Source organism: Musca domestica, unplaced genomic scaffold, assembly GCF_030504385.1.
Source record: "Musca domestica strain aabys unplaced genomic scaffold, Musca_domestica.polishedcontigs.V.1.1 6, whole genome shotgun sequence".
Classification (NCBI taxonomy): Eukaryota; Metazoa; Arthropoda; class Insecta; order Diptera; family Muscidae; genus Musca; species Musca domestica.
This window is the reverse complement of record NW_026712363.1, coordinates 13931154-13952367: the sequence shown is the minus strand read 5'-3', so window position 1 is coordinate 13952367 and position 21214 is coordinate 13931154. Positions and strand designations below refer to the sequence as shown.

General features: G+C 35.0%; 1 protein-coding gene across 1 annotated transcript; it reads left to right on the top strand.

Annotated features, from left to right (window-relative positions):
- The first annotated feature begins 2885 nt into the window (after nucleotides 1-2885).
- Nucleotides 2886-11245, top strand: LOC101890525 (uncharacterized). The gene is made up of 8 exons (XM_011291884.2): nucleotides 2886-3018; nucleotides 3101-3345; nucleotides 6138-6294; nucleotides 6358-6738; nucleotides 6799-6907; nucleotides 9994-10398; nucleotides 10458-10572; nucleotides 10634-11245. Exons 1-8 carry the CDS (start codon nucleotides 2970-2972, stop codon nucleotides 11150-11152), a joined length of 1980 nt encoding a protein of 659 aa, XP_011290186.1. The 5' UTR covers nucleotides 2886-2969; the 3' UTR covers nucleotides 11153-11245.
- Nucleotides 11246-21214: the final 9969 nt, after the last annotated feature.

Genomic DNA, 21214 nt, shown 5'->3' with positions numbered 1-21214 from the left:
TTTTGGCCTAAGGACGAACCCTGTTGTAATTGGAGATAATCGGTTAAAATTTAGATATAGCTCCCATATATATTTTCGTCCGATTTGCCTTTTATTGTGCACCAAACGTGTAATATCAGTCCGAATAGTATGGAATTTTGCACGTACGATCAGATTGGACCTGAAAATAAGTACGCCAAATTTGATTGAAATCGGTTCAGACATAGCTATAGCTCCCATATATATTGTTCATCCGATTTGTTATTTTTGTCCTCCGCAGCCGTAATATGCATTCTATAACGACAATATTTAAGGAAATATATCAAGTACACATCAGAAATACATTTGCTAAATTTTATCGAGATCGGTTCAGATTTGGATATAGTTCCCATATATAACTTCGTCCGATTTACTTTTTTTTTGTACACCAAACGTCGAATATTTGCCCAAATGGGATGGAATTTGGCACATGCGACCGAATTGAGTCTAGAAGCTAGTATGTCAAATTTGGTGAAGATCGGTTCAGATATAGCTATAGCTCCCATACGAGGGTAGGGTTAGGCTTAGAAGGGCTAGGCCTATTGTTTTTAAAGATGTCCGCAATATATTTAGGGTTTGAAATGGACCAACAACTAAAATATTCCTTATTTTGCAGCTGTTATAAAGGTCACAAATAGAAACCAAAGAACACGAAATCTCGCATAAGGTTAGAGTTTAGGACAGCGAGTGGAATGGACCACTACTTTTGTGTGAAATAATACCAACATTTCCATTCTAACGAATGAGAATAGTTATATTTAGCTGTAAAATGGACCATAACAGCTAACTGCACGGCGGAGAGCGTAAATATTGAGCAAATATCCAAAAAAGGAAGGGTAATATGTGGGCAGTGCTCCATGACGAAATCTTCCAAAATGGATTTGAACATAATGGGGTTTCTAAAGTATTTCAGTGTTGTAGGGTATGACATGGTCGGCCCACACTACTTTAGCCTTTGCTTACTTGTTTTTATTATTAATTTGAAGCTGGTAATGGCAGCCTATGATAGAAAATTGTCTTTGCAGGTCCACGTCTTCGTATACCCCATACATATACGGTTCTTCTCTTTTTTAGTATTTTAAAAAAATCAGCGACATAATTCAACGAAATTGGTTTAGATTTCGTATTTGATTCACATTCTGAGTCGATTTATGCATGTCTGTCCATTTTTTTTTAAATCATTTGGTTGACCTTCGTCCTTTGGTTGAAATTATTGAAATTGGTGATAATAGGATCAGATTGGATATGGCACCCATATAAAGTGTCATCCGATTTAATAAGTATTGTGCATCAAATTCATAATATCAGTCCGCATTAAACGAATTTTAGCACAACATTTGGTGAATATCGGTTCAAATTTGGATATACCTTCCATTTATATATACCTCCGATTTAAATTTTACTGTGCCCTTTATGTGCAATATTTCTCCAAATGGGATAGATGTCGACACATCCAATCTATTCATCCGATTCAGATCAGAATCAAGTCTTTCAAATTTGGTGAAAATTGGTTAAGATATATCTGTAGCTCCCATATATAAGTGTCATCCGCTTTGATATTTAAGTCCCTCACATTCGTTATATACACTTCACTACAATGATATTTGATACAGCTCAGACATAAATCAGACAAATGTTATCGATATCGGTTAAAATTTTGTATGTTGATTATGCGGGTTAATATATCGTTGCAATGGCAGCCCTGGCGTTTGCAATTTCTTACATTAAGTTTTGCAACAGCTATCAATCTTTGAACTCAATTTTAATTAAATAATAAGTAAAATAAGTTCGGCCGGGCCGAACTTCGGATACACTCCACCTTTGGAACGAATTTGGCGGTTTTCAAAAAATAAAATCCTTTAAAAATTCTCTTAAAATCCTAAAAATACCAAATGTAGCCGTCATATTAGGGTCTAAACGATGACGTGATAAGCCATTACAATATTCAAATGCGAAATTTCAAAAACAAATTGGTGGATAATGTAGATAAAATCATCATTATATGGGGAATATACCAAAATGTGAACCTGCACAGACAATTTTCTGCCTTAGGCTGCAGTATCCATTACGAACTTCAAATACTTCAAAAAATTTCGAATATAGGGAGGTATCGTTAAATGGGGGCTATACAAAGACGTGGACTTGCACAGACAATTTTCTGTCTTAGGCTGTAGTATCCATTCCGAACTTCAAATACCAAATTTGAAACATTTCCGGTGAAAAGTGCCGCTAAAATCATCGGGAGGTACCATTATATGGTCGCTACACCAAAAAGTGGACCTACGTTACCCATTTGCAATACCAAAAGTCCTGCAGACATAATACACACTTGAGTAAAAGTTTATCAACCTACTTCATTTCGTTCGGAAGCAAGCAAGAGTGAATTCCACAGACGGACGGACATCGCTAAATCGACATGGAATTTTATGCTGATCAAGAATATATGTATATACTTTCTGGGGTCTAAAATGTATAATTCGAAGTGTTACAAACGGAATGACAAACTTAATATACCCCCCATACTATGGTAAAGGGTATAAAAATAGTGTGACTTGACTGTGACTTCAGAGTAACTGTGGCCTTTACCAAGACGGACATGGCTATTCCAATTGTCCTAAATAGATTTCGTGCAAATATTAATGGGGATTAAATCCTATATTTCGATGAAGCATATTTTCGACTGTATTTATTACAGTGCATATTCTCTTCTATATTATCTGCACGTGTTCTTAATAAGTGTCCATTTAGGTTTATATATATATATGATATGCCCACCTCTTGTTCTATAAATACAATAATATGTAATGTCCTATAAATTATTTAAAGAAATTTAAAATGTAAACAATTTAGAACTGAAAACCTTTTATAGGGGGCAGTTCGATTAGCAGAACTCATTCATAACTTCTTCACATATTGTCAGCACTACATGGAAAACTGGCAAAGAAAGCACAATGATAAGTACGGAAAACAATCATTGGGCAACAGTTATTAATATTATATGTAAGTGGAAAATCAATAAATGCTCCAATTTCATCTAAATATAACCATGTGTGTTTCAACTATTTCCCCTTTTATTCTAAAGTGCAATCATATTTTACGGATTTAACTACAACATGTGTTTTGAGACATAAGGATTATGATAATGCGTGGTTGCCAACAGAAGATTCTAATGTTTATTTGCTCATAAATCCATGGAATTTGAACGATTCCTTCTCGGATGATATATACAATTTTACCCATCAAGATTTGACCTTCAATAGAAATGGCATTTATTACGATAATTGGACAAGGAAATATGTGGCAGCTATAAAACAAACACATTGTGAGGTTAGTTTATTTTTGTAATTTTTGTTTCTGTGACATGATAAATTAAACGCAAAATTAATGGACTGAGCTCTACACCAACATTCCATATTCTCTCATAGACAGTTTTAAAAGAGGACGAACCCTATTGAATTTTGATGATAATCGGATAAAATTTGATATAGCTCCCATATATAATGTTGTCTGATTTCAATTTTATTGTGCGCCATTATGTATATGTTTTATTCGACTTAATGTTTATGTCCTTCGCAATCGTAATATGCACCACTACAATGGTATCAGATATCAGACAGAGATCAGAAATATCTCTGCTAAATTTTATGGAGATCGGTTCAGATTTGGATAAAGCTATCATGTATGTCTTCATTCAATTTCATGGTTATTATGCAATATACAGGATGAGATGAAAAAACCGCAACCAACTTCAGACTGCTGTCATTTCTAAGTCACTCGTCCGACAGCTGTTAAAATTATTCCACTGACAGCACATTATATTGCTCACAAGCGTGCAAAAGCATTTTGATGTAAATTTTCCAGAAAAACAGTTATTCGTGATGGAATTCAAGCGTGATAGTGTGATTTCTTTATATTTGGCTGGAAAACCACATGTGGCTATAGTTAGAGCACTGCAGCATTTAAATGTGAATAAATCTATTGTGTCTCGTACCATCGCTCGTTACTGTGATACTGGTAGCGCATCCCGAAGTCAAGGAAGTGGATGAAAGAATACAGCCACATCATCAGTTCGAAAAGCAAAGAAGCGACTGGATCGAAACCCTCGTCGCAGTGGCCGAAAAATCGCCCATGAACTGAACATATCACAATATTCCATTCGGTAAATGTTGAAAAATGAGCTCGGGGTAAAGCCTTTGAAATTCCAAAAGTGCAAGAGCATTCACGGCACAATAGACTCAAAAGAGCTAAAGAGTTGCTTCGCTTGGCCGAAAGTGGTAAATTGCCGAATTTGGTTTTCTCCGATGAGAAAACATTGGTTGTTCAGCAGTCTGTAAACAAACAAAATGATCACTTGCCAAAGAGGTCAGCTGAAAATGCGCACCTTTCGGTTGGCCACTAGAACTCAAGTGCCGGCCATGAAGATGTTGTGGGCCACCATAACAGCCGATGGTCGCCCTCAGATCGTATTAATCGACCGTGACATCAGAATAAATGCCGAATATTATCACTAAAATATTCTGGAGGGTGTATTAAAGCCTTGGGCACGCACATTTTAGCCGCAGACCTTGAACATTCCAACAGGATTCAGCACCACTACACTCAGCACGCGCCACCCAGGAATGGTTACAAAATGAGGTTCCTCGCTTCATTTCCAGCGCACAATGACCACCAATATCACCGGATAACAACCCGTTGGACTATTGTGTCTGGAGTATTTTGGAAAGCAAGATTGACACTAAAAAATACCAAAGTGTCGATCACCTTAAGCAAGCGCTTCGCCGGGAAAAGGCCAAAATACCGCAGAGCAAGGTTCGGGCAGCGTGTGACGGTTTCAAGGCCCTAATTTTGCAAAAAGTGAACAATTCGAACAAATCTAAACTTGTTCTAAAAATTAATGTTATTTCCGGAATTTTTAGCAATGCTATTTGGTACGCTTCTCCTCCTCGCTTCATTTCCAGCGCACAATGACCACCAAAATCTCCGGATAACAATCCGTTGGACTATTGTGTCTGGAGTATTTTGGAAATCAAGGTTGGCACTAAAAAATACCAAAGTGTCGAATACCTCAAGCAAGCGCTTCGCCAGGAATGGGCCAAAATACCGCAGAGCAACATTCGGGCAGCGTGTGACGGTTTCATTGGCAATTTGAAGGCCATAATTCGTGCCAAAGGTGACTAATTCGAACAAATCGAAACTTTTTCTAAAATTTGATGCTATTTCCGGCATTTTTTGCTTTCATTCAATAAAACCAAAATTAAATTGGGCAAAATTATGGCGTTTGACTTTGTTGCAGTTTTTTTATATCATCCTGTATATCCGATACCCTCGTTTTAAAGCCGGAAATGACCTATTAGTGTTTGATTTCGCCAGGATTTAAAATATTCGCAGTTTCATGGAAATTTTCGCATTTCTTTACATAAAAATTATTGTCCGATGGCCAAACAAAATGTTAGGATACTACTGCCCAGCTCTAAAATCTAGTCCTATGCTAAAATCCGTCTTTAATTAATCGGTAGGGTAGCTACAAAATAGGCAATTTTTCTGCTTTTGATCCATTTCAACCTCAAAATAGTCGCAAATTTATCTCCAAAAAAACAATAGAATTCTATTACGAAGTATTGGCCTTGATTGCAACCTGAGCTTGATTACAATTTAACATGGACAAACGGACATACATAGCTAGAACAACTCAACTCTGCGAGATATTAAGATCTATATATAGTTTCTTGCGTAGCGGACCATTATATCGAAGTTTTACATTATTATTGGCTCTATCAAACTTATATACCCTACAACATATAAAAATATCTACCCCTTAAGAATTCAAAACAACTAACTAAAAGCTCTCTTTTGAATTGAAATACCCTAAATACGACGATACTGTAATGCTCAAGTTTAAAATAAACACGGACATGGAATACAAAAGTCAAAATATTTGAAATCGTTGGGAACAATTGCATGGGGGACAACCAAAACATTGATCCTTTGTTTTGGTGAAAAATGTGTACCGCTGATGTTCATATTTTGAATCTAATTTTGCCAGTGCCCTTTTTATATTAATTACCCAAGTTTATCTTGTTATCGTCTACACATAATATTACCTTATATAATTTTTTCAGGGTTTTGTGGCTTTTCAGGATGACATCCCTAAATTTGCCGAGACGTATAGAAAGGCCAGCGTTTACTCTATTTGGAGATCAATAAAGGCAAAATTTCTATTTGCTTATACAAAAGAGGGCCAGAGAAAGAATTATTTCCAAGATTTGCTATTTAAAAGTAAGTTCCTCAAGAAATCAAATTATTAAAATTTCTTAAATCACAGACTGACAATTTTTATAGACGCTGCTAATATTTTAGCTATTGAGACGGAATATAAAAATTCCAGCCGATTTAATATAAAAACAAATAAATTTGTTGGTTCCATTTTTGAAAATCCCCAAGAGTTACAACAAATCACAACATTTGATGCCCTAACCAAACGATTTGAGCCGAATGTGGATTTATTTTCGAAAAATAAATTACAAAACTTGCATGGACGTGAAATTATTGTTGGCGCTTTTGATTATCGTCCATTTATGGTGGTTGATTTTCAGCGTTCACCCGAATACTATGACCATGCTGCCGACAATCCAAAGCACCGGGCCCATGTCGATGGCACTGAGATGCATATTGTTCATACATTTTGTGAAATCTATAACTGTAGTGTCCATGTGGATACAAGTAAGTTAAAGAAAATCCACCATTCCAAACTTAGGAATTCTCTTTTTTTTTCGTTTCAAGGCGAGAAGGAGGAATGGGGCATGGTATTCCCCAACTATACAGCCAATGGATTGATGGGAATGATTATTGATGGAAAAACTCACATGGGAATGGGTGCCATGTATTTGTGGTAAGTTAAGAGTCCTCAATAATGTGTAAAGCTCTAAAACATGCATTAAAATAATGGCGTTTGGAAATCGAATATTTACCGGATATCTGGGGGAGGTTTCGAATAATTTTGGATAAATTAAAGAAAAAAAGTTAAATCTGAATACCCTCCACCATTTGGTAATTTTCGCAATTTTCAAAAAAATAAAATTACTTAAAAATTTTGTTAAAATCTTAAAAATACCGAATGTAGCCGTATATTTGGGTCAGTACGACCAAGTAGACCTGCATAGGCAACTTTTGTCAAAAGCTATTGCAATATTCAAATGAGAAACATGAAAAAAATGTGTTTATAATGTAGCTAAAATCATCAAAATACCGAATATAGGGAGGTACCATGGGAGTTATAAAACGTGGACCTGCAAATACAATTTTACGAACTTCAAATACAAAATTTGAAATAATTCCGGTAAAAAATGTCGCTAAAATCATCAAAATATCGAATGTCAGGATGTACCGTTATATGGGGGCTATACGAAGGCGTGGACCTACATGGGCCATTTTTCATACCAAAAGTCCTGCAGACATAATACACATTTGAATGGTTGCAAAATGCGGTCCCTCGCTTCATTTCCGGATACCTAGGTTGGCATTAAAAATTACCAAAGTGTTTATCACCTCAAGCAAGCGCATCGCCGGGAATGGGCCTAAATACCGCAAAGCAACATTCGGGCATCGTGTGATGGTCTCATTGGCCGTTTGAAGGTCATAATTCGTGACAAAGTTGACCAAATTGAAGAAATCTAAACTCATTCTAAAAATTGATGTTATGCTTTGCTTTCATTCAATAAATTAATTTTTTTTTATGAACAAGAGATCTGATCTTCTTCACTTTTTAACATTATGAATAATTATGACCCTACTACATGCGAAGTAAATCCACGATCTTTTTTTCAAAAATCACGTATTTGAGATATGTTTATATATATATATATATATATATATATTCTCATTTGAATATTGCAATAGCTTTTGACAAAAGTTGCCTATGCAGGTCTACTTGGTCGTACTGACCCAAATATACGGCTACATTCGGTATTTTTAAGATTTTAACAAAATTTTTAAGTAATTTTATTTTTTGAAAATTGCGAAAATTACCAAATGGTGGAGGGTATTCAGATTTAACTTTTTTTCTTTAATTTATCCAAAATTATTCGAAACCTCCCCCAGATATCCGGTAAATATTCGATTTCCAAACGCCATTATTATAATATAATATATATATATATACATATATATATATATATATATATATATATATATATATATATATATATATATATATATATATATATATTTATATATATATATATATTTATATATTTATATATATATATATATGGGTATGGGTAAAGTCATCAAAATACCGAATATTGGGGGTACCGATGTATGAGGGATATACGATATCGTGGTCCTATATATATATATATATACATATATATATATATATATATATATATATATATATATATATATATATATATATATATATATATATATATATATATATATATATATATATAAATAAAGGTACCTCCTGATTTTACCATATTTCAAAGGATTTGGCTAGAAATCTGTAATTGGGGGGTAAAATCTTACACAAAAATTTCAACATATATAGAAATTTTTGAAGTTTCTTATGAGGACTCTAATGCACAATCTGAGGTTCTAATGGGTTTAAAAAAGTAATTTACCTTGGCTATTCTTAAATCATTCAGCCCTCAATTATGAGGTGTACAAACTACAGTTTATTCTAAATTACTGCTCATTTGACTAATTAATTAAACACTTAACACTTATAACAGTCATATCTGTGAATAATTCCGGGTCAGCTAGTATTTTAATAAACGAATAAAGGCTGAGAAACCAGCTAAAACTCTTTAACTTGTTTTTTATACCTTCCACCATACATAGTATGGAGGGTATATTAAGTTCGTCATTCCGTTTGTAACTCATCGAAATAATCATTTTAGACCCAACAAAGTATATATATTCTTGATCAGCGTAAAATTCTAAGACGATTTAGCCCAGTCCGTCTGTTGTAATCACGCTACAGTCTAAATGAATTAAGATAGGAAGCTAAAATATTGCACAGATCTCTCTTTGCAGGCAGGCCAAGTTCGAAGGTGGGCTATATCGGTCCACGATATCGTATAGCCCCCATATAACGGTATCCCCCGATAATCGGTATTTTGATGATTTTACCCATATTTTCAACGGAATTGTCTGAAAATCCACACAAGGAGTTCCTTGCGGGTACTTTATACCTTGGCAGAGAATTATCTACATAGATCCACGATATCGTATATCACCCATATAACGGTACCCCCCGATATTCGGTATTTTGATGATTTTACCCACATCCTTCAACGGAATTGTTTGAAAATCCACACAAGTTGTTCCTTGTGGGTAGTTTATACCTTGGCAGAGAATTCTCTATATAGGTTAACGATATCGTATAGCACTCATATAACGGTACCCCCGATATTCGGTATTTTGATGATTTTAATGACATTTTCCAATCGTATTGTCTGAAAATCCACGCAAGGTGTTCTTTGTGAGCACTTTACACCCTGGAAGGGAATTGTCAATATAGGTCCTCAATATCGTATATCCCCATATAACGGTATCCCCCGATATTCGGTATTTTTATGATTTTAGCCACTTCATCCAATGAAATTATCTGAAAATCCGCACAAGGAGTTCCTTGTGAATACTTTACACGCAGACATAGATTTGTCTTTATAGGTTCACAATATCGTATATCCCCCATATATCGGCATCTTCCTATATTAGATATTTTTAAAATTTTTAATAGATTTTTAATGGATTTTATTATTTTGAAAATTTTCTAGTTCATTTCAAATGGTGGAGGGTATTCAAAGTTCGACCCGGCCGAACTTACTGTTTTTTTATTTGTTTTTTGTTTTAACTTCTACTCCAGCAGCATTGCCCGACTACGACTTGGCAAACCTGATTTCAACCATCCTATTTTATCCTTCCCTAACTTCCCTCTTTAATAAATTCGATTCATTTTTTTTCTTGCAGGGACCTCGCCTATAAATCCATAGATCAAACAATTTTCTTGGGAAGATCCGGTGTAACTTGCCTAGTTCCTGCGCCAACACGCATTACCAGTTGGAGTCTACCAATTTCTCCTTTTCAATTAACACTCTGGTTGGGTGTGTTCTTGTGCCTGTTTTGGGAAACCGTTGCGTTATTTTTAACCAGATATTTCGAAAATCAGGTGGTGGAGCAACGAGAAAATTCCACCATATGGTCAAGCTTACAATTTGGATATGTAACTACATTGAAGCTATTTGTGTCGCAGGGTTCAGACTATGTGGTAACTTCGCATACGGTAAGAACCATTTTGTTTGCCTGCTACATGATTGACATCATTGTGACGAGTATTTATGCGGGTGGATTATCGGCCATATTGACATTACCGGCGTAAGTTAAGGATATCGATATATATTATTTTGCAAAATTCAATTCAAATTTTCTTGCAGACTTGAAGAGGTAGCCGATTCGGTGGAACGTTTATATCGTCACAATCTAACTTGGACAGCTACTTCGTACGATTGGATTGTCTCAATAACGGACAAAGAACAAGAAGAAACCGATGTAAATGAGAAGATTGATATTTTTGAACAAATAATATTTTCAATACGAAATTTCCTTTCAGCCAATTTATCGCCGTCTACTGGACAACTATCGTGTCAATAGCATGGATGATATGCGCAGAAAAGCTAAAACCGAAAATATGGGTTTCGTTTTGGAGCGCATGGCATTTGGTCATTTTGGCAATGGTGACTTTATAACCCCAGAGGCTTTGGCCCGCCTCAAACTCATGGTGGATGATATTTACTATCAATTCACTGTGGCCATGGTGCCGCGTATGTGGGCCCATTTACCAAAGTTTAATAATTTAATATTAGCCTGGCATTCATCGGGTCTTTCACAATATTGGGAATGGAAAATCTCCGCCGACTATATGAATGTCAATGAACAGAATCAAGTGCAGGCTTCGATGTACACTCAACAGGACACGGGTCCTGTAAAATTGGATATGAAAAATTTTGCCGGTTTAATTTTGCCATGGTTTATTGGCATTATTTTGAGTATTTTAGCTTTTATTGGCGAATGGATTTACTACTGGTGGGATAAGAAGATGGGTACTAAGGTTATAAAGCTGCGTGATTAAGAAAATATATGTGCATTTATTTTTAATTAAAAATATGACAAATACAAATAAAGTTTGTGAAACAAAGAAAACATACAAAACTTTGTGTTAAGCAACTCTAGTGTTAAATGCTTTACAAATATGTCCGATTTTCTTTAAAACATTTCAATGGAGTTCCTTGTGCGACTTCAGAATAGATTATACTAGCTGGCCCGGTTCGCGGTGCAGACCCGTACTTTTAGTCTTTAATGCATATTTTTTAAAGCATAATAAATCACAGATATTACTTATGTAAGCGGCACAATTTTTATTATAAGTAATGACTCAATTGTAATTTTTAAATAGAAATAAATATTGAATAGTCTGATCTTAATTTTCAGCCTTAGAGCTTAGCAATATTTTCCATTAAAATTTGCTGTAATTTTCGAATTTGGAATTAACCAAATGTTCGGTCCCGTGCTACTTTCGAATATTTGTAATTTTTTTCATGTTTCAACCACAATTTCCGACAGTTTGACATTTCGAAGTTTGTATATATAGACCTACATCCCAAATCTACTCTTGGGAGTTAAATATTTAATAGTATACAAAATGTTCTTTTCTGACCACAAATTAGTTGGAAAAGTGGACTTGAGAATACACTAATGTGGGGACTACACCAAAATAAATGCCTATGTGGACAATTATCTGTAAGATGGTTCTCTACCCCAGAGCAGCATAATTACAATTTTTTAGCCAAATGAATTGATGAATGTGGTCAAGAGAGAATGTGGTCATGAGAAGAGGTTTTCTACCCCCTTGTGTCCATTGGAGTTGTAAATTGAAATTTGTTCTAGGTTTTTAAAATTATAATTCCTTTTGCAACTCCTCGAAATAAGCATTTTAGACCCTACAAGTATATATCTTGTGGATCAGCATAACATTATATGTCGATTTAGCTATGCCTGTTTGTATGTAAGTGTGTGGAAATTCGAGCGAACTGAAGTAAGGTGATTAAATTTTGATCAGATGTATTTAATATCCATAGAATTTGTGGTATTGAAAATGGGTCATGGCGGTTTTATTTTTATACCCTCCACCATAGTATGGAGGATATATTAAGTTTCTCATTTCGTTTGTTACACATCGAAATATACATTTTAGACCGCACAAAGTATATACAGATATATTCTTGATCAGCCTAAAATTCTATGTCAATTTAGCGATGTCCGTCAGTCTGTAAAAATCACTTTAGCTTCCGAAAGAAATGAAGTAGATTGATAAAATTTTACTCAAAATTATACTATGTCTGCAGAGCTTTTGGTATAAATGAACCATGTACCTCCATAGTTTAGGTACTTTGGTGATTTAAGCGACATTATTCACCGCAAATGTTTCAAATTTGGTATTTGAAGTTCGTAATGGATAGTACAGCCTAAGACAGAAAACTATCTGCATTAGTCTACGTCTTCTTATATCCCCCATATAACGGGACCTCCCGATGTTCGGTATTTTGATGATTTTAGCGACATTATTCACCGGAATTGTTTCAAATTGGGTATTTGAAGTTCGTAAGAGATACTACAGCCTATGACAGAAAATTGTCTGTGCAGGTCCACGTCTTCGTATAGGCCCCATATAACGGTACCTCCCGATATATGGTATTTTGATGATTTTACCTACATTTTCAACATTTCGCATTAGAATATTGTAATTTCTTATGACAAAAGTTGTCTGTATATGTCCACGTCGTTATATGGACCCTAATATAATGACTACATTCGGTATTTTTAAGATTCTAATAGAATTTTTAAAGGATTTTATTTTTTTGAATATTACCAAATGTGTTCCCAATGGGGAAGGGTATTCAAAGTTCGGCCCGACCGAACTTACGGGAGCTCTGCGTATTAGGCATAGTGGTGTATCGTATCGTATAGTCGGCCCGCCCGACTTGCTGATTTTTTCATAATAAATGTTGAAAAGCTCTATCATTTTTCGTATTTTATTTCAAGTTTATTGTGCCCCAAAGGAGTAATATATGCCCATATTAGTGAGTTTAAGCGCATACGACCCAATTTAGGCCATTAGTAATAGTGTTCGTTTTAGTGAAAATCGGTTTATATATAGATATAGCTCACATATATATGTTTCTTCCGATTTCATATTTAAGTCCCGCTCATCCATAACAATGATGATCCTTAATATATTTAATATAAGATATCAGATGGAGCTCAGAAGTACATCTGCTACATATGTAGCATATATGTTTTTACCCGAATTGAAGTTTGTTGTGCTCCAAATGTGAAATATCAGCTCAATATGGATGAATTTTTGTACATACGGCCAAACTGAACGTAGAAGCAAGCACATAAAATTGGAAAATCAGTTCGGATAGCTCCGATATACCATAGCCGAGTTTAATAAAGGTCATCTCAAAGTCACTTTATACACATAAATCATAAATTTACATCAAATTTGGTCCTAAAAAGGGTATAAAAAATCAACCTGCAACTGATATGACAGTTTAATCCTTTCCAAATTTGCGAAAATCGGTAAAGATTCGTATACAGATATATTTTAAGCATTGGTAGCTATTTTTAAATCTCTACCAATTTTATGGGGGTTTTCGGAAGCACGCATACAAATCGCTATAGAAATAAAAAACAATCCGATGTAAGTATACCGCTTAAAATATTTTTGTTTTGTTTCTGCGCAGACCAATTCATAATATGCAGTAAACATAGTAACCCATCCTACTCGGTATCTTAAATATTATGAGTCTATTTTTACGAAAAGCCTTTTCAACATTTCCTTCCATATAATTGTCTCACTTTCTTATAAAATTCTTCAAGAGGAAAATATAAAATCTTTTCAATTAACTTGTATTTTGAACACAAAAATAAAAACTCTTTGACTAAGAATTATCACATGCGAACAATTTTACAAAGTTAATTGTTTACTGAAACAAAGCAATTATTATTAATTAGCAATGGATTAAGCTTCTTAACATCTGAAAAGAAAGGATGTGGAAAAGTACAACTAAATAAAAAAATCAAAAAATCAGTGGATAATACGCTTTTGTCGTTGAAGCACTTGGTACATCGCAGGCAATAGAAGGGAAGAAGGTTTTATTATTTTCAGCTAAGAGGAGGCAATTTGGCACCCACTCTTATACCACTCTTTGCCACCGTCTTTTTAAGAGCCCGATAAAAAGAATGAAAATCAAATATGCAAGAACAGCATAGCCATGCTTATGAGGGGATTTCTCGTACTCCCCACTATGGACAGGGATTTTTTATTGATTTGATTTATAAACACCCGACTACACATTATCTTAGAGTCTTGTATAAAGTAAATATTTCCGCATTTATCTTTAGCATTTTTATAGCAATCAAAGTCAAACGCCATAATTTTTACATTTTTTTAATTTTATTGAGTGAAAGCAAAAAAACAATAGCATTAAATTTTAGAATAATTTTAGATTTGTTCGAATTGGTCACCTTTGGCACGATTTATGGCCTTAAAACGGAAAATGAAACCGTCACACGATGCCCGAATCTTGCTCTGCGGTATTTTTGCCTATTCCAGGCGAAGCGCTTGCTTGAGATGATCGACACTTTGGTATTTTTTAGTGTCAACCTTTCTTTTCAAAATACTCTAGACACAATAGTTCAACGGATTGGTATCCGGAGATTTTGGTGGCAATTGTGCGCTGGAAATTAAGTGAGGAACCTCATTTTATAATATTCGGCATTTATTCAGACGCCACGATCGATTAATACGAGTGGAGAGCTACCATCGGCTGTTATGGCGGCCCACGCCATCATCATGGCCGGCGCTTGAGTTCTGGTGGCCAACCGAAGATGCATATTTTCAGCTGGCAAGTAAACACAATAATTTTGTTCGTTTACAAACTGCTGGACAACGAATATTTTTTCATCGGAGAAAATTTGGCAGTTCACCACTTTCGTCCAAGCGAAGCAACTCTTTAGCTCTTTCGAGTCTATTTTCTTTCCGTTGCGGTGTAAGTCCTTGCAATGGCTTTACCCCGAGCCCATTTTTCAATATTTGCCGAATGGAATATTGCGATATGTTCAACTCATCAAGTCGCTTCTTTACTTTTCGAGATTTTGATGTTGCTGTATTCTTCCGCCCACTTCCTTGACGTCGGGCTACGCTACCAGTATCACGGTAACGAGCGATGATACGAGACAAAAAAGATTTATTCACATTTAAATGCTGGAGTGCTCTAACGATAGTCAGTTGTGGTCTTCCAACCAAATATAAGGAAATCACACCATCGCGCTTGAATTCCATCAAAAATAACATTTTTGTTGGAAAATTCTCACTTAAATTCTTTTGTACACTTGTAAACAATATAATGAGCTGCCACGGGAATAATTTCAACAGCGTTCGGACGAGTGGCTTTGAAATGTCAACAGCATGATATTGGTTGCTCTTTCTTCATGTCACCTTGTACTTATACATATTTTAGGGTCTTCAGAGAATGTTTCAAGGATTTTGTTTACGGAATGACAAACTTAAAATATCCTCCATTTTATTGTGAAGGGCTTGGAAAATGATTTCTATTAAGTATAGGTAGGTCTACAGTTGTCCACCTGAATTGGCCCTCTTTTCAAATCAAATCTTAGCTATGTTGCTGTTTGTGACCATGACAAGGTGGTTGTATATAACAACAATAACTACACTTAATTTGTATTGAATAAATTGCCAGTCAAGCAATTATTTTTCACGATTTCAACTTTGATCACAGAGAAATAAGATTTAATTTATAAGTTTTCATATGACTTGTTTTTTGTGATCAATTTGGTATGGCATTTCATTTTTGTCGTTGCTCAGGGTTATACAGTGGAACCATGCGTTAAAAATACCCTATCAATCATCATCAAAAAATCACATCTATTTGGGATATTTTCTTCAAAGAAAGGCGGGCTTATTAGAATTTATTATATGGTGTGTGTGTGTGTTTAGAAGCAGAGCATTTGTTCCAAGTATCACTGTATTTGGTCTCATTTATTTGTTGGGTCCAACTTTTACTTAGTTGAATTGTTTGTCTTCCATCTTTTTCCTGTGTAATTTTTTGTTGGTATTTTTTTTTAACCAGATCCCTGTTGCCCTGGCTGTTGATGTGGCTACGCTCGCTCCCCGGCACGGTGGTGTATGAGGATGCGGTTGCTGGCTGAATGTTGTTGACAACGAAAACGATGTTGTTCATCATGGTGACGATGAGCTGTTTTCGTTTTGTTTGTTGTTGTTGTTGCTTTTGCTACAGCGGCATTCATATTTAAGGTTTCACAGCGTGAAATTTGTTCCATCATTTGTAAGATTTGTTTTTTCGTTATTTGTTTGTTTATTTCCTTGATTCATGTTTTTTTCTTTCTGTTATTATAAGTTATTGTTGTTGTCCTTCAGGTTTGTGCTAAAAGTTCGTTACAGAGAAAAAATAAAATAGAATGACTTGTTAGAGTTGTTATGGCTACCCAAGGAATGGAGTGAGTTCGCAGAGAGGCTGTGTATAGCTAACTTTCAATGATAAACAACAATCTGTGTACGGGATATGCCAACACTTTGAGGTCTTCCGACTACCAACTACTACAGCTACTACTTGCATGAGCCGCAAAACGGCCGAAACGCTTGTACAAAAAAAAAATAATTTTCAGGAAAACACAGCCAATTTTTGAGTTTGAAAAATATGGTACAAGGTTTTTGGGGTTTCCCCTTATCAAAATGGTCCAATTAAGGTACGGCTTTCTTTTTTACTGTTTTAAATTGCATGTTTTCATTTGAATATTAGATATTAATTTTATTATCAAAATATAATTGAAAACGGCGGATCGTACTCTTATAAACGAAAAATGGAGGACACTATAATTATAACAAAAAAATCTTAAATAAAAATCCATATATAAAGAAATTACTTATTTCATCGATTTAATTTATATGTCGGCCCCATTTAATAACATTCTAATATTTATACCCTACAACACTATGTGTTGGGGGTATTATAAGGTTGATTGGGCCAAAAATTATGTAACACCTCGAAATATTGATTTCCCACATAGGAAAGTATATATGGATCTTCCTAGCTCGCCGAGCTGAGTCGATCTAGCTATGTATGTCCGTCCGTCCGTCTGTCCATGTTAATTTGTAATCACTCTACAGGTCGCAATTATGGCCCGATCTTCACGAAATTAAGAATGTAGGTGGGGATAGTGCCAGAATAGAACCCTATTTCTTTTGGAGATGATCGCATAATGTTTATGGGTTGAAATGGATCAAAAACTGAAAAAGTTGGAAGTTGGCATGGTTCTAGAGCTTAGGGCTAGGCAGAAGCCTTCCAATTTTGATGGTCATCGGGTAATATTTAGTGGGTGAAATAGGCCATAACATTTGTGTTAAATAAAAGTCAAATTTTCCATTAAACCGCGAATATTTTTAATCCCGGCGAAATCACAAATAGACGAACGGGTCAATTCTGACCGTTACGTAGATGCCGATAGTAAATATATCGGTTATATATAGCGAAATATATACAAAGAGTATATACAAAGGAAGGGAATTTTATTTAGAATGCTTATATCTCTAGAATGGCTGGACCGATTTTGACAGATTCTGTCAATTCAGAATGCCCTCTTGACATAAAAGTAAAAAATCTAAAGAAAATCGCATAAAACTACGCCTATGATGATGTAAATATTGATTTTTTAGTATTTTGTGACATATTTTTATTTTTTCATATTTTTTATCGCATGCGATTTTTCAATTTGACTTATAATATTAAAGTGTATATTTTGTAATATTTTTTTACCTTACAACACAGATTGGGGATATTATGTGCAGATTGCAATTATCGTCCGATCCAAACAAAAAGGGTAGTGTTAGGCTCGGAAGGGCTAGGTCTATTGTTTTCAGATGTCCGCAATATATTTAGGGGTTGAAATGGACTAACAGCTAAAAATGTTCCTGATTTTGCAGCCATTATAAAGGTCTTAAATAGAATGAACCACTATTTCTGTCTGAAAATACCAACATTACTTACAGGCGATATCCGAAAATGATTTCATTGACGAATATAGCCAAATATCGTAGACAAGAAAATCATATAGATGAGTCTAAATTGGGAGATACAGAGGCCCTCTTGCTTTTGGAGGTGATCGCAAAATATTAGGGGTTCAAATGAACCAAAAACAGAAAAAATTTTCTGATCACACAATTGAAGCTATTCGACACGCCTGAGAAGAGCGTTAAGGACAGGGAAAAATTCTAGTGTTTTGGATGACCATTGGATTATATTTAGCTGTAAAATGGACCACAACAACTAACAGCACGACGGTGTGCGTAAATATTAGGGAAATGTCCCTGGTCAAAATGCTAAGGGTAAAATGGATTTGGACATAAGAGGACTTCTAACATGTTGTAGTGTTGTAGGGTATCACATGGTCGGCCCCGCACGACTATAGCCTTTGCTTACTTGTTTTATATTAATAATAGGTCTGAAATATGGGAATGCAGGAATGTATTAAATTAAATTTATACTTGCGAAAGACATCTTTCCGTCCGACTTTTATACTTTCCTAACTGGTTTCAGAGAAATTTTTACCGGAATTGCTTCAAATTTCGAAGAAACTATGACAAAAAGTCGAGTATGCAGGTCCACATCTTCGGATAGCCCCTTTATAACGATACCTCCTTATATTCGGTATATTGATGATTTTAGCGGAATTATTCACCATGATTGTTCTACAGCCTATGGAAAAAATATATTTATGAAGAAACACGCCTTCCTATAGCCACAATATAAGGTGTTCGAAAAGTAAACAAGCGACTTAATCGAAACCGGAGTCGTATTGGCCGAAAAATGGCTCGTGAGCTGAACATATCGCAATATTCCATTCGGAAAATATTAAAAAATGAGCTAGGGGTAAAGCCATCGACATTCCAAAAGGTGCAAGAACTTACACCACAACAGAAAGAAAATAGACTCAAAAGAGCTACTTCGCTTGTCCGAAAGTGGTGAACTGCCGAATTCGGTTCTCTCCGATGAGAAAACATTCGTTGTCCAGCAGTTTGTAAACAAACAAATGTATCGTGTTTACTTGCCAAAGAGTTCTGCTGAAAATGTGCATCTTTGGTTGAACCAGAACTCAAGCGCCGGCCATGGTGATGGTGTGGGCCGTCATAACAGCCGATTGTTGCTCTCCGCTCGTATTAATCGACCGTGGCATCGGAATAAATGCCAAATATCGCGGAAATATTCTTCGTGGTGTATTAAAGCCTTGGACACGCAAACATGTTGGCTGCAGACCTTGGACATTCCAACAGGACTCAAAACCAACGCACTCAGCACGCGGCACTCAAAAATGGTTACAAAACAAGTTAAAAAGTATCGTATGCCGACAGATAAATACACTCAGCCTATATTCTATTATTTAAATTTATTTTGATTAGTGTTCGGATTATTCAAACGTTTGACCCTTTATAGAGCAGGTTCCGAAGGAATGGGCCACTATTGCCCATTTCGTATCGGACCCAAAAATAAGATATAAGTATTGCGATGTTCCTGGTATGGATTATATCGACTTAATCCTTCACTTTATATGATACATGTAATAATTTTTAGAAAATGTTAAAATGTGCGTGATGTACCAGAAAGAGTCTACCAAAATATTACATTTTTATACTTCATCTAATGCAAATAAAAAATATTGAGCGAAATGTTGGGCAAAATTACAAGAAAGGATATGTATGTCCTATTTTATGCGAAATCATAAATTCCGATAAATTTCATATTCATATCAGGCTTCTTATTGAGAGAAAGATTTGGGCAAGTAGTAAAGAATTGCCAAATTATTTCGAAAGTTATGACAGATAAAATTATTGAAAATTGTGACCCTTTGAAGGGGTTCGCAGATATATATCAACTACACAACAGATCTTGTGTTAGCATTTTTGTATGTGTGAAATTTAAAGAGAGTTGGATGCTTATTTCGGTTTATTTGAGCGATTTGTTTTTTAAAATCTTCAATCAGATCTTGTGTTGATAGAAATATTCAGATGTGCCAAGTCTAAATGGAATTGGATATTAATTTGGCGTTTTATGAGCTTCATGATCATTCAAAATTTGGACATTTTGTGGGGGAGGTATCAGAAAGAGTGGACCGATATATTCCATGTTAACACCAGATCTTTTTTTTTTTTTTTTGAATATTGGGATGTGTGAAATTTTAAGACGTTCGGATCCTTATATCACATTTTATAAGAGTTATAATTATTAACCCTTGTGGGGGAGGTACTTGATGGAGTGGACTGACATTGTCCATTTTCGTACGTGACCTAGCACTAACACAAATATTAGGATTTGCAAAGTTGGACAAAAAATATATCTATAAAAGAGGAAAATGTTTGTTTGTTTGTTTGAAATTTATGGACACGAAAACAGCTGAACAGATTTTCCTGAAAATTTCCAAGTATACTGCAGTATTGCCTGAAAGTAACATAAGCTATATAAATTTTTGAAATTTCACTTGGAACTGAATCGGAGGTACCTCCAATAAATTTAGATTTTATATGCACATATCTATTGATCGATTACAGATACATTCTCCAAATTTGGATTGCCTAACGGAATTTAAAACAAAAATAAATGTGCCAAATAATATTGAAATCGGTTCAGATTTGGATATAGCTGCCATATATATTTTCGGCCGATTTCATGTATTTGATACATTAAACAAGTTGTGTGCACCAGATTTCAATGAAATTTGGAATGTGTAATGGAATTTGTCTAAAAAATTTGTTTGCCAAATTATATTGAAATCGGTTAAGATTTGGATATAGCTGCCATATACATTTTCGGCCGATTTCATGTATTTGATGCACCTAACACGATGTGTATCTCTAATTTCAATGGAAATATTGAGATGTGTCAAGACAGAATGGAATTGAATGTTCATTTAGCGTTTTATGAGCTCATGGATATTCAAAATTTAGATCCTTTGTGTGGAAGGTACAAGAAGGCGTGGGCCGATATATCCCATCTTCACAGCAGATCATGTGTTAGTAGAAATATTGGAATTTGTGAAA

Excerpts from the sequence above, each read along its gene's own strand:
- LOC101890525 (XM_011291884.2), top strand. The coding sequence starts at position 2,970 with ATGATAAGTACGGAAAACAATCATTGGGCAACAGTTATTAATATTATA. Across the intron at positions 6,295-6,357 it reads CCAAGATTTGCTATTTAAAA|ACGCTGCTAATATTTTAGCT; the intron begins GTAAGTTCCTCA and ends CAATTTTTATAG. Across the intron at positions 10,573-10,633 it reads AAGAACAAGAAGAAACCGAT|CCAATTTATCGCCGTCTACT; the intron begins GTAAATGAGAAG and ends ATTTCCTTTCAG.